Consider the following 11,190-nt stretch of genomic DNA (forward strand, 5'->3'; position numbering starts at 1 on the left):
AAAAAAAAAAAAAAAAAAAAAAAAAGGCTAGCTTGGGATACATAGTAAACCTTGTATCTTAAGAGGCTAGCCTTGGGGCTGGAGAGATGGTTTAGCAGTTGAGAGCACTGACTGCTCTTCTAGAGGTCCTGAGTTCAATTCCCAGCAACCACATGGTGGTTCACAACCATCTGTAATGGGATCTGATGCCCTCTTTTGGTGTGTAAATGTATTCACATTAAAAAAAAAAAAAGGCCAGCCTGGGATACATAGTAAACCCTGTATCAAAAAGCAAAGGGGGAGGGGGCATGGAGATCACTTAGTAGAAAAGGTCACTTGCTGTCCAGCCTGATGATCTGAATTCAATCTCCAGGACCCACAGGTGGAGAGGGAGCACCACCTCCCTCAGGTTGTCATCTGACATCCATGTGTGGACCTTGGCACGTGTGCTCCCACTGGCATGCTAAACAAGAAAGTAAATGCATAAATAAATAATGTAATTAAAAGCAAAACAGACAAACCAGGGCTGGGTACAGCTCACTGGTAGAGTACTTGCTCGGCCTAAGTTCAAACCCATGTACAACAAGGAAAGAACAAACCATGGGCCAAAGGAGCTGCACTAAGCCATGTGTGGGTGGGTTCTTCAATATGAAATCTCTAGAACGAGCAAACAGACGTAAGGAAAGTTGATTATCCCCACCAGGGCCTGGAGAAAAATTCGAGTGGCTGGAGCTTCAGGGCTTCTTCTGAGGGATGTTTCAAAATGCACTGCATTACTGTACCCCTCTAAGCCGACAACGGGTGAGGAAGTCCGTTCACAAATTATATTTGTTTAAAGTGGCCTCTGGCTTCTGCTCCTTCAGATCCCAGCTACTGTTGTTCCCTTTGAAGCCAACATCAAAATTTTGGATAGTGACATTCACTTTTTAAAAAAGATTTATTCTTTTTACTTATGTGTGTGGGTGTTTTGCCTGCATGAATGTCTGTGTACCGTGTCTGTGCCTATTGCTCATGGAGGGCAGAACAGGGCGTCAGATCCCCTAGGACTAGAGTTAGGACAGTTGAATGTCAGCATGTGGGTGCTGGGAACTGAACCCAGGTCTTTTGCAAGAACAGCAGTGTTCTTAACCACTGAGCCATCTCTCCAGGCCCCTACATTCATTATATAGCAATTCAAATGAAGAAATAGCCTGTGCCTTTATCCCAGCACTTGGGAGGCAGAGGCGGAGGATCTTTGAGTTTGAAGTTAGCCTAGTCTACAGAATGAGTCCCAGAGCAGCCAGGGCTACACGGAGAAATGCTATCCCTTCAATCAAAACAAAAACAAAAACAAAAACAAAAACAAAAGCCGGCGTGTTTGTCTTTACTGACATAGGACATTGGTGGATGGCTGACTTAGCATAGTGGCTCCAAGAAGTGGAATCTCTCACCAAGATTATTCCTAGAAGCAAAGCTCCTGAACAGGAACGGTGATCAGAAGTCTGTACTGTGCCAAGGTCACTACTGCCAGCGGTGCCTGCACTTTGGGAAGCTGCAGACTGAGAATGAGAGGCCTGGGTTGCCCGTGCTCTATAATCTCACCACCAGTGGCCCTGACCCATACCCAGCATCCCCAAGTACCAGTAGAACAACTTGGCTGAACATTCTCAGTGCAAAAGTTTGTTAGTGGAGTTCAGGAGACAAACTTCTAGTCAGGCGTGGTAGCCCATGCCTTTAATCCTAGCAATCAGGAGGCAGAGACATGTGAGTCTCTGTGAGTTTGAGGCCAGCCTGATCTACAAAGTGAGTTCCAGGACAGCCAGGCTACACAGAGAAACCCTGTCCCCCTTCAAAAAAAATTCACCCTCCCCCAGAAAAAGAGAAGCCAAACTTCTGACTTTGCTCCCCAAATCTCTGGCCTCTTGGAGGGCAAGCACAGCTCTAGAGATGTCCAGAGGACACAGGCCATGGCACCCCCTAAGCCCTGGAGGTGATGGCTTCCGAGGATTCGCCAGGGCAGACAGGACTGCCAGGTTCCATCAGGGTGGAACGTGGCACTTTCCTTGTGACACGTGAAGCTCTCTGAGACCTGCAGACCTCAGGCTGGGGCACATGTCTACTTCATGAGCTGCTCTTCGTGCCTGTATCCTATAGCCACACTTCTGTTCGCTGGCCAGGTTTCAGCAAGCCACCAGGCCGCAGGTCTTGAGGGAGGTTCTGTCAGCAGATACGGCTTGAACCTGCGGTGGCTATTAAGCTAGCTGTACAAAGGAACTCTTAGGCTCCTACATCTATAAAACTTGGAGTAGGCACAAAAGAAGCAATCAATTTAATAGGGCACAAGGAACAGAAACGACTCCATGGAGAGTGTTGGGAGGCCACAGCAGTTGCCACAACCCAGATCCAGCTTCATGGTACTGCCTAGGATAACCATAGGCTGAAGACTTTGGAAAAAATACAAATGATGAGGTTCCTCACTGTTCCAAAGTGCTCTTGGGAAGGGTAAAAGTGTTAGGCATATGATGGTCTAAGTGTTCAACTGACAGCGTAGTAGTGCCCTAGGACAGCACAGATGCAGCCCAACACCATAAACTTATTAAAAACGTCATGAGATTTGTTTTGCCCTCCCCAATACTTGATTATTTAGTTCCTGAGTGTGCACTTTGTAGATGACAATGTCATGTCACAACATCAAAAGGTTAGACATGCAAACAACTCTCTTTAATGCTAGGGGTGGTAGCAAACCTCAAATCCAAGCACCAGAAAAAAGGAGCCAACAGAAGGTTCAAGGGCAGCCCAGGCTACATAAAACCCCGTTTCAAAAAAAAAAAAGGGGGGGGGGAGGCTGGGACTGGAGCTGTGGCTCAGGTGGCAGAGCGCCTGTCTGATTTATGGTTATTCTTGACTATACATGGAGTTCTACAGCAGCCGGATATGTATGAAACCCTGTCTCAAAGACGAAAAGGGCCTTTAATGCCACCACTCAGGAGGCAGAGGTAGGTAGATCTCTGAGTTTGAGGCCAGCCTGGTCTACAAAGTAAATTCCAGGACAGCCAGGGTTGTGTAGAGAAACCTTGTCTCAAAAAAAAAAAAAAAAAAAAAAAAAAAAACCAAACCCAAACAAAACAAAGTTTAAAAAAAAAAAAAGAAGAAAAGGAAAAAGCTCTCTTTGCTGCTCTAAGAGCCAATGATTAATAGAAACAATGACACTGGATGACCATTTTTGCAATGTTCTGTGAGGCCTGCTGTGAGAGGCCCTCAGAACATGGACTCCTTGCCAGTGGACTTTGCCCAATGCAGGCCTTACATGGGCACATAGATGCTCACGTGCTTTCATCTCACAGATCCAGCTGGGAGCCTGCAGAAATGGGAAGGAAGAACCCAAACCCAGCAGAGGATCCAGCAGGCAGCTCTAAGCAGCCACTGCTCTGAGCACTCCCAGACCCCAGCCCTGACGGCAGCGTTCCGGCCCGCAGGTGCTTGGAGTGAGTCCACCTGCCTAGGCACCTATGCAGGACACTAGAGTGGGAAAGGCTGAGGTGATGCAGGCATGTGAGCAGGCACGCTACCTTGCGCTGGCAGAACGTAGAGCAGTAGTTAACCTTGTGGCAGCCGGTACACTCACTCATGGCCTCCCGGCCGCAGTTGACACATGACTGCTGCAAGAAGGACAAACAAGTGTCAGCGTCACAGCAGGCACCAGGCTCCATGGCAGCCACCCATGACCAACAGAAACACTGAGTACAGCTGTGGACTGTGTCCGTCCCAGGGTTGACCAGTTGTACAGAACTGGCTTCTCTTTACCGGAGTTTACTCTGTACAATGAAACAGAGTATTAGCGTATAGAAAGTCCAACTTGGGAGAAGTTCTCAACTTTTCAGCACACCTTCTGAGTGCTCAAGGTCCCAGCCCGCAGACACGCGGGGGACCAGCACTGCGGACTCTGAGTTGCTTTTAGTGTGTCAGCTCTGCTATGGAATCTGGGTCTAATATCCCCAGTGGTCTTAGCATCCTCAAGGTGTCCCGCAGGCCGCTCTTCAGAGTCACTTCATTGAAAGAGCACTGTCCAATGTTTTGTGTACCTTTTCTTTAAGCCACATTAGTGGAAGATAGTTAAACTGGAGTGCTGAACACAACCTCTCAGTGACTTATTTTCGTGAAATAACAAATTATGTGTGGCATTTGGTAACTGTGAGCTCTCTGTTAACAAACACTTTCCAGGATGGAGAGAACCAGAAACCCTGAGACTGGGTTACAGAGTTGGGAAGGGCATCTGTTAGGGTACTGGGTCACTCAGGCCAAAGGGACCCAGCCTGGTAGGCACTGGGCAGGATCCTGCTGTGACCAATATATACAATATATATTGTCTATATACAATATACCGATGTGACTGGTGGGTTCACAAGGCTACTCGGTCCTCTTTGATCACTGTTTTGCAGGTATGCTGGAAACACAATAGCTACTTGAAGGCTCTTGTTCTGAGTTTTAGCTTTCTTCTGTGGTCTCCACCGTGACCACCATCTTCCTATTTGTGAAACATCAGCTACCTCATTCCCTTTAGAAAACATTAACTGCAGATGGATCCTGGGCACTGAATTAGCTGCCTGGCCTCCAGCACTGTACCAAGCCTCCAGACTCTGCCTCCACTTTAAATAACAAAATACTGTAAAAAAGTCCATAATCATGTAGACAGAATTGGTAGGCCAGAGTCGGAGAAGGCACTATGGGAGGAGTGGGGGTGCAGACATACAGGACCTAGGAAGACAGTACTGGCTATAACAGATCATCAGTGTGTTCACCCTGCTAGAAATATGTGACCAGTCAGATCAATAGGGCAGGAGACAAACTGGTTGGTTAACTCCTGACTCCTGTCCAGGAGAGCTCCCAGGTGAACTTGCTTAGTGGTCAGGTCTATAGAAGGAGAGACAGCAGACAATGGCAGGCATCCTAGTCCAGGCTGCAAGGATTGCCACTAAACACAGGATGTGTTCTTCCTGTTGAAGCTTTTTGTCAGTTCCACTGTGAGAAGAGCCAGTCTGAGCATGTCCAACAGATGACCTGCCTGACTTCAGAGCTGCAGAGAAGAGGGGAGCAGCCTGGCGTATGTACTGGGGGAAATACCCCTCCCCTTCTTATGCTGGGGTAGCATATGTGTCCCAGACAGCCCTGAGCACAAAAATGGCAGCAATAATGAAACCCACTGTGGAGCTGGCATTTGTGTTCAGAGGCGGGACAAGAGAGCTGTGACTGACACACTCCCGGAGGACAGCCTGTGATTGTCACAGGGACTCTCTGTACTAACGCTGCAGCTTTTCTGAAAAAATGGAAGAGGGCCCCAAGATTAGCCTCTTTTTTCAGAGACAACATTCTACCACACCAACAGAGGGACACCAGTGACAGCTGTCTGTGCTACCAAAGTGACTTCAAAAAGGTCTCCCGAGCTTCCTAGAAACCTACAGAGTTTCGGAACCACAGAGTGGCTCTCCATGGATGAGCCTCAACAGAAGAGGATCGCCAGTGTGGTCTCAGGTAAAGAGGCCACAGAACTTCCTCCGGGGCATGTGGTCTCAAGGTGTGAGCCTGGAGCCTCTAGAGAACTATGCCCAGCAGCCTCTGCCTCAGAAGGAATGGGTACACAGACCCTGTGCCCCAGAGGGAGGGCCAATAAACTGTCCATTAGCACAGCACACAGGCTGGCTTCAATGTCAACTTAAAGCATGGCAGGAATATGAACAAGGACCAACTACGTCACTCATTTCTAAATTATACAAACGGAATGTCACAGGTAACGAGCAATGTCTCACAGAAGAATCACAAGAAGATGACGATTACCCAATACAGTGCTCACTAATCCCCAATCACTCAATAATCTATTTGTCACCAGTCTGTAAACGTTCTTTAAGTCCCACTTGAACTTGGGACCTGCTAATGCCTTGTCCCTAGATAACTAGTTGTAGCTAGCCTGGAACTCAGTTTGTATACCAGGCTGGTCTTGAACTCAGGAATCCATCTGTCTCTTTGCTCCCGACTTCTTTGAAGGCTTTCACATTTTTTATTACATTTATTTATGCGTGGGTGTTTGAACATACATGACATGGTACACATGTGCAGGTCAGAGAACTTGCAGGAGTCCAGCATGTTAGGGTCAAACTCAGGTCACCAGGCCTGGCAGCAAGTGCCTTCACATCCTGGACCACCTCACCGGCCTCTTCAACACCTTTAAGAAGTGAATAATTGGGCTCTATTTTCAGTGTGAGGCGCACCTTGAGCTCATGAGAGAACAGCAGAGGATGGGGAGGCACAGGGCCGGCTTCCCTGGCTGCCAGCTGATTATTTAGGTACTCTCAGTTCATCCTGGGGTTGAAAGGTCACAGGGAGTCTGTTATGTGACTGAGTCCAGGGATCAAAAAGGAGGGACTATTGAGCCACAGGGCCCGTATTAGATAAGGCCTGTATCCTGAATTCAGAGAGGGAGCCACATACACTACACATACACTAGGTGTGTACCTCCCTGAAGGACCCAGCCAGTAAGAAGTTCCATGTCAGAGAAATGCATCAGGGACTAGAAGAAACACCATTTTGCATTTTGCATCTGCACAGCAGCTATTTTTGCCTTTTGTCTAGGCTGAGGCCTGACTCTGCTTGTCTCAGTCTTGCTATCCTAGGTCTCCTGTCCTTTTATTATGAAGTAAGGATCTTTGAGTCTCACACCTTGACCCAGAGATCATATGACTGAATACTATGCCAGATGATGGCCTGGAGAAAATGAAGCCACTTTCCTCCAATCAGAGTCTTTGAGACTTTCATGTGCCCTCAGCTCTTCAGGCAGCCCTGCTTCTGCTGTGTCCTCTCAGATACATGTTCACAGAACCCCAGCAGGTCTACTCCATCTGGCCTCTTCTGTTTCTAGGGCAAGGGAAGCAAAGACCTTACTACAGATCCCAACCCGCCTCTCACCAGCAGTTTATAATCCACCTTCAGCCCGTCTAAGATGGACGTTCCTTCTGTGTGTGTGCTTACTGGTGATGCTGCAGGGGAAATAGATAGAAGACAGACATGTAGCTCCTGCTACAGCCTTGTTTTTCTAGTCTATTAAAAGCATAAAAGGATAGCCAAGCGGCAGTGACACAAACCTTTAATCCTAGCACTAGGGAGGCAGAGGCACCTGGATCTCTGAGTTGAGTCCAGCCTGGTGTACAAAGCAAGTTCCAAGACAGCCAGGGTTACACAGAGAAATCCTGTCTCAAAAACCAAAACCAGGGCTGGTGAGATGGCTCAGTGGGTAAGAGCACCTGACTGCTCTTCCAAAGGTCCAGAGTTCAAATCCCAGCAACCACATGGTGGCTCACAACCATCTGTAACGAGATCTTCTGAAGACAGCTACAGTGTACTTACATATAATAAATAAACAAACAAACAAATCTTAAAACAAAACAAAACAAAAACAAAACGCATATGAGGTGCCTTGGAATTCAGTATATATAGACATATAGTCCCAGAACCTGGGAGGCAGATGCAGCAGGATTGTAAGTTCTAGACCAACCTGGGCTACACAGCAACCAAGAAAGAAATGTGTGTGCGCCCCTGTGTAAGAGCTCCAATGTCCCCAAGTGGGAGTGAAATGGAACGAGACAGTGAGGGCCAGCCATCGTGTGCTTGGTCATGGCTGCGCATTACAGGCTACTCTGCCGTCCCTATCTCTGGGTCAGAAAGTAGCAGCACTGGGATGGCTGTCCAGAATGGTGTCTAGTCTAAGTGTTGCTGATGGACAAGCTGCAGGTAGAATGGTGACTCCCAGGAGCATTCCCAAGGGTCCTCAGAGGACATGGAAGGGAGGGATACCCATCTCCTCCCTGAACACCTACTTCAGAAGTGCAGCATGAGGGCGGACTGGGGTAGAGGACATTCTTCTTTTCAGACCCATCCAGGCAGAATTCCAAAGGCCCTTTGTCCAGCACCATGGCCTGACCCTTTAAGGCAGCAGCTCTACTTTTGCAGGCGTGGCCTCCACAGGTTACACAGAGGATGAGAGGGAAGCAGTGGCTGGCTGGTATCCGGATGCTGGAAAAAGCTGCCAGAACCTGGCCTACATACACACCTGAAGCCTGGGGGCTAGAGAGCTGGCTCACCGGGTAAGAGCACTGGCTGCTCTACTACAGGGCCAGAATTCAATTCTCAGCACCCACATGGCAACACAACTGTCTATAACTCCAGTTCCAAGGGATCTGACACCTTCACACAGACAGACACACAGAACACCAATTAAACAAAACAAAAACAAAAACATGTGCTAGAGAGATGGCTCAGTGGTTAAGAACACTGACTACTCTTCCAGAGGTCCTGAGTTCAATTCCCAGCAACTACATGGTGATTCACAACCATCTGTAATGAGATCTGAGGTCCTCTTCTGGTGTGTCTGAAGACAGCAGCAGTGTATGTATATATAATAAAATAAATAAATCTTTAAAAAAAATCTAAGCTGTTAAAAAAAAAGTATGACAGCTGTGTGCTATGTGTTGCGTGCTCTGTGCTGCATGCAGCATGCCGTATACTGCATGCTGTATGTTGTGCACTGTGTGCTCTGTGCTGTGTGCATGCTATGTGTCTGCTGTGCGCTGTGTGTCTCGCACTGTGTGCTCTGTATTGTGTGCTCTGTGTGTGCTGCATGCTGGCTGAAATGTAAACGTACACTATGTGGGCCAGGCTAGAGGCTCTGGGAGATGGATGAATGGACCAGTGTTGCATGTTCTGTGCTGCATGTCGTGCCGTGTGCCTAGGTGTTGGTCCTACAATGGGTCATCACTTCAGGTACTAGCTATGAAAAGGGAGCCTTGTGCATCCTCCCTCAGAACACTGGTAGAGAATGATATGAGAAGCTGGGTCTCAACGAGAAAAATGGAATAGGTGTGAGTGTCTGCTAGACAGACAATTGAAGAAGACAAAAGCATTAAATCCAGACTCATCGCACAGGTCTGCCAGCAGGCACAGGCCAAAGGGCTGGGTTAATAGTATTTAACTGGGGGCTAAGAGCAAGTGAAACCACCACGGATTTCCTGCCCAGCTGCCTAATAAACACCAAACTGAAACCTTGGGAAGGGCCATGCTGGCTGTGGGGAGAGAGCCAAGTACTTACTCTATGGTAGCCTGTCTGGTTTGAACTTGCTATGCAGTCCAGGCTTGCATGAACTCATTCCCTGTTGGAATCAGAAGTGTGTGCACCATCACCATGCCTAACCTTTTGCCTGTGCCTTTTTATCCCGATTGGGTGTGTTCCTGTGAATGAATTAACACCTATGAAATAACTGTCTTTCTACCCAGCCCCTAGGGACAGCTCCTTCTTGAGTCTATGAAGTCAGCATTTCCTAGGTGTCCCACTGTTGTATAGACAGGTTCCCTTAAGCAGTTTCTTGGGGACTCAGGGATGAGCAGCGGCATCTCTGGTCAGCAGTCAGGAAGACAACAGTGGAGGGCCACACTCCTGCTCTGGGGCTGTCTTACTCAAGGGAATGTAAGTTCATTCTGGAGAAGGCAAGACCAGCTCTTCCTTGTCAGAGTCTGAGCAGATGAACCCTCCTGTGCCTGTGCCTTTGAACTGCTCAGCAAGTGGGCAAGGGCTCTTGGATGCAGTGGTTAATAGAAGACCCTGCGGCTGCTTAGCCAGCTTGGTTTCTGTTGGATGCAGTGTCCTTGACAGGCAAGGGCATTTGCTTTTCTGCCCTGTTTATTTAGTCTCTGCACATGTAATCTCTCTCTCTCTCACACACACACACTCTCATTGTTAAAAGTAGCATATATACACAGAAAATCCTGTAAAAAATTGCTTCAGCTAGGCTAAATTTGAAAATTCCAAATAAAATGTGAAAGTTGGCAGACTCAGGACCCCTCCAGCCGTGTTAAATTAACTCCTGCACTACCTCCTGAAAGCCCCTCAATGAGGCTTCTCAGATGGCCCTCGTACACACCCCAAGTAGAAAGGGTCCCAGTATGGTCTTTCCACTCCAACACAAGCATTGTTTGCCACTTCCTATCCTGTGATCAAGCAGGACTGCTTGCAAATCAACCTGTGATGGCAAGGGATTATTTTCTCAGAGAGTACGGGCTCAGAGGATGCAAACTCAGTAATGCCAGTTAGCGTTTAGGTTCCTGTTGGTATGTTTAGATGTTCATGTTTCAGCCAATCTCAAGAAAATCCACACTTTTTCTACACGTAAAAAGAAGACACCTGAGCTATTCACCACGATGCCTTCCCCCTCCTACTTTGTACATTCAGGGACCCACGAACAGAGCCTTCCTATGGGATTCTAATGAGGTGCCAGTAGGGCCAGTCCTCAAAAGATTTGAGTTCTAGTTTAGAACCCTCCAGTGCACCAGAGATCAGGGACTAACTGCTATGTCTAGCACATTTATCAAAGCCATCATTATGTAGCTGGGCTGTGCACCCAGGAGCCAGATGGTGACAGGTTCTTCACTTCCCTCTGGTCTGTTCCCACCAGCCACGTGACTCTGGTCGCACAGCAGTCAAGGCCTGTTCCTAGCATCACCAGATTCAGTACAAGACCAGCCACTGTGCCCAACTGACAGTTAGTGGGTTCTATTTGCTAATATATTGTTATTTATTTATTGTTTGTTTGAGATAGGTCTCACTATATAGCTCTGGCCTAGTCACTATGTAGACTAGACTGGATTGGAACTCACAGAGCTCCACCTGTTTCTGCCTTCCAAGTGCTAGGATTAAAGGTGTACTCCACTACACCCAGCTTGTTATATATTTTTAAAATTCTATAATTCTTTGTGTATGACTGTTTTACTTGCATGTATATATGACCACCAAATGTATGTAGTGCCCGTGGAACTCTTCAGACTGAAGGAAAGCCTGAAGAAGAGTTAAATAGTGTCAAGTTATTATGACTAATAATGTGGCAAAATACTGAAATAACTGGAGGAAGTAGGCCATTATCAAGTACATAGCAATTTCACCAAAACAGAGCACACACTACAACACAAAATGAACCCTAATGAACTGCAGCAGGATAAGGTGACACAGTCCTGAAAACTAACACCGAGTAGACTGAGGCAGGAGGATCATGAGATGGCCAGTCAGAGCTAAATAGGAAGATCCTGCCTCAAAACCAAACCAGGCCTGGTGGCTTTCCTATAACCCCAGTACTTGATGGCCTGGTGGCTTTCCTATAACCCCAGTACTTGATGGCCTGGTGGCTTTCCTATAACCCC

The 11,190-nt window shown here is 47.6% G+C and overlaps 1 protein-coding gene across 8 annotated transcripts in view; it reads right to left on the reverse strand.

The window, feature by feature from the left end:
- The window catches only part of Deaf1 (DEAF1 transcription factor), a 34,094-nt gene that overhangs the window by 2,839 nt on the left and 20,065 nt on the right, over positions 1-11,190 (reverse strand). For 4 of the 8 annotated variants that reach the window (XM_021168947.2, XM_029479286.1, XM_029479289.1 and 1 more), the window contains one exon: positions 3,528-3,617. The exons of 2 other annotated variants lie outside the window; for them this stretch is intronic. In XM_021168947.2, coding sequence (XP_021024606.1) covers positions 3,528-3,617 — 90 coding nt within the window. The remainder of the gene's footprint in view (positions 1-3,527; positions 3,618-11,190) is intronic. 2 more of the 8 variants (XM_029479287.1, XM_029479293.1) reach the window with 1 other exon arrangement.

Source organism: Mus caroli, chromosome 7 (assembly GCF_900094665.2).
Source record: "Mus caroli chromosome 7, CAROLI_EIJ_v1.1, whole genome shotgun sequence".
NCBI classification, from domain to species: Eukaryota; Metazoa; Chordata; class Mammalia; order Rodentia; family Muridae; genus Mus; species Mus caroli.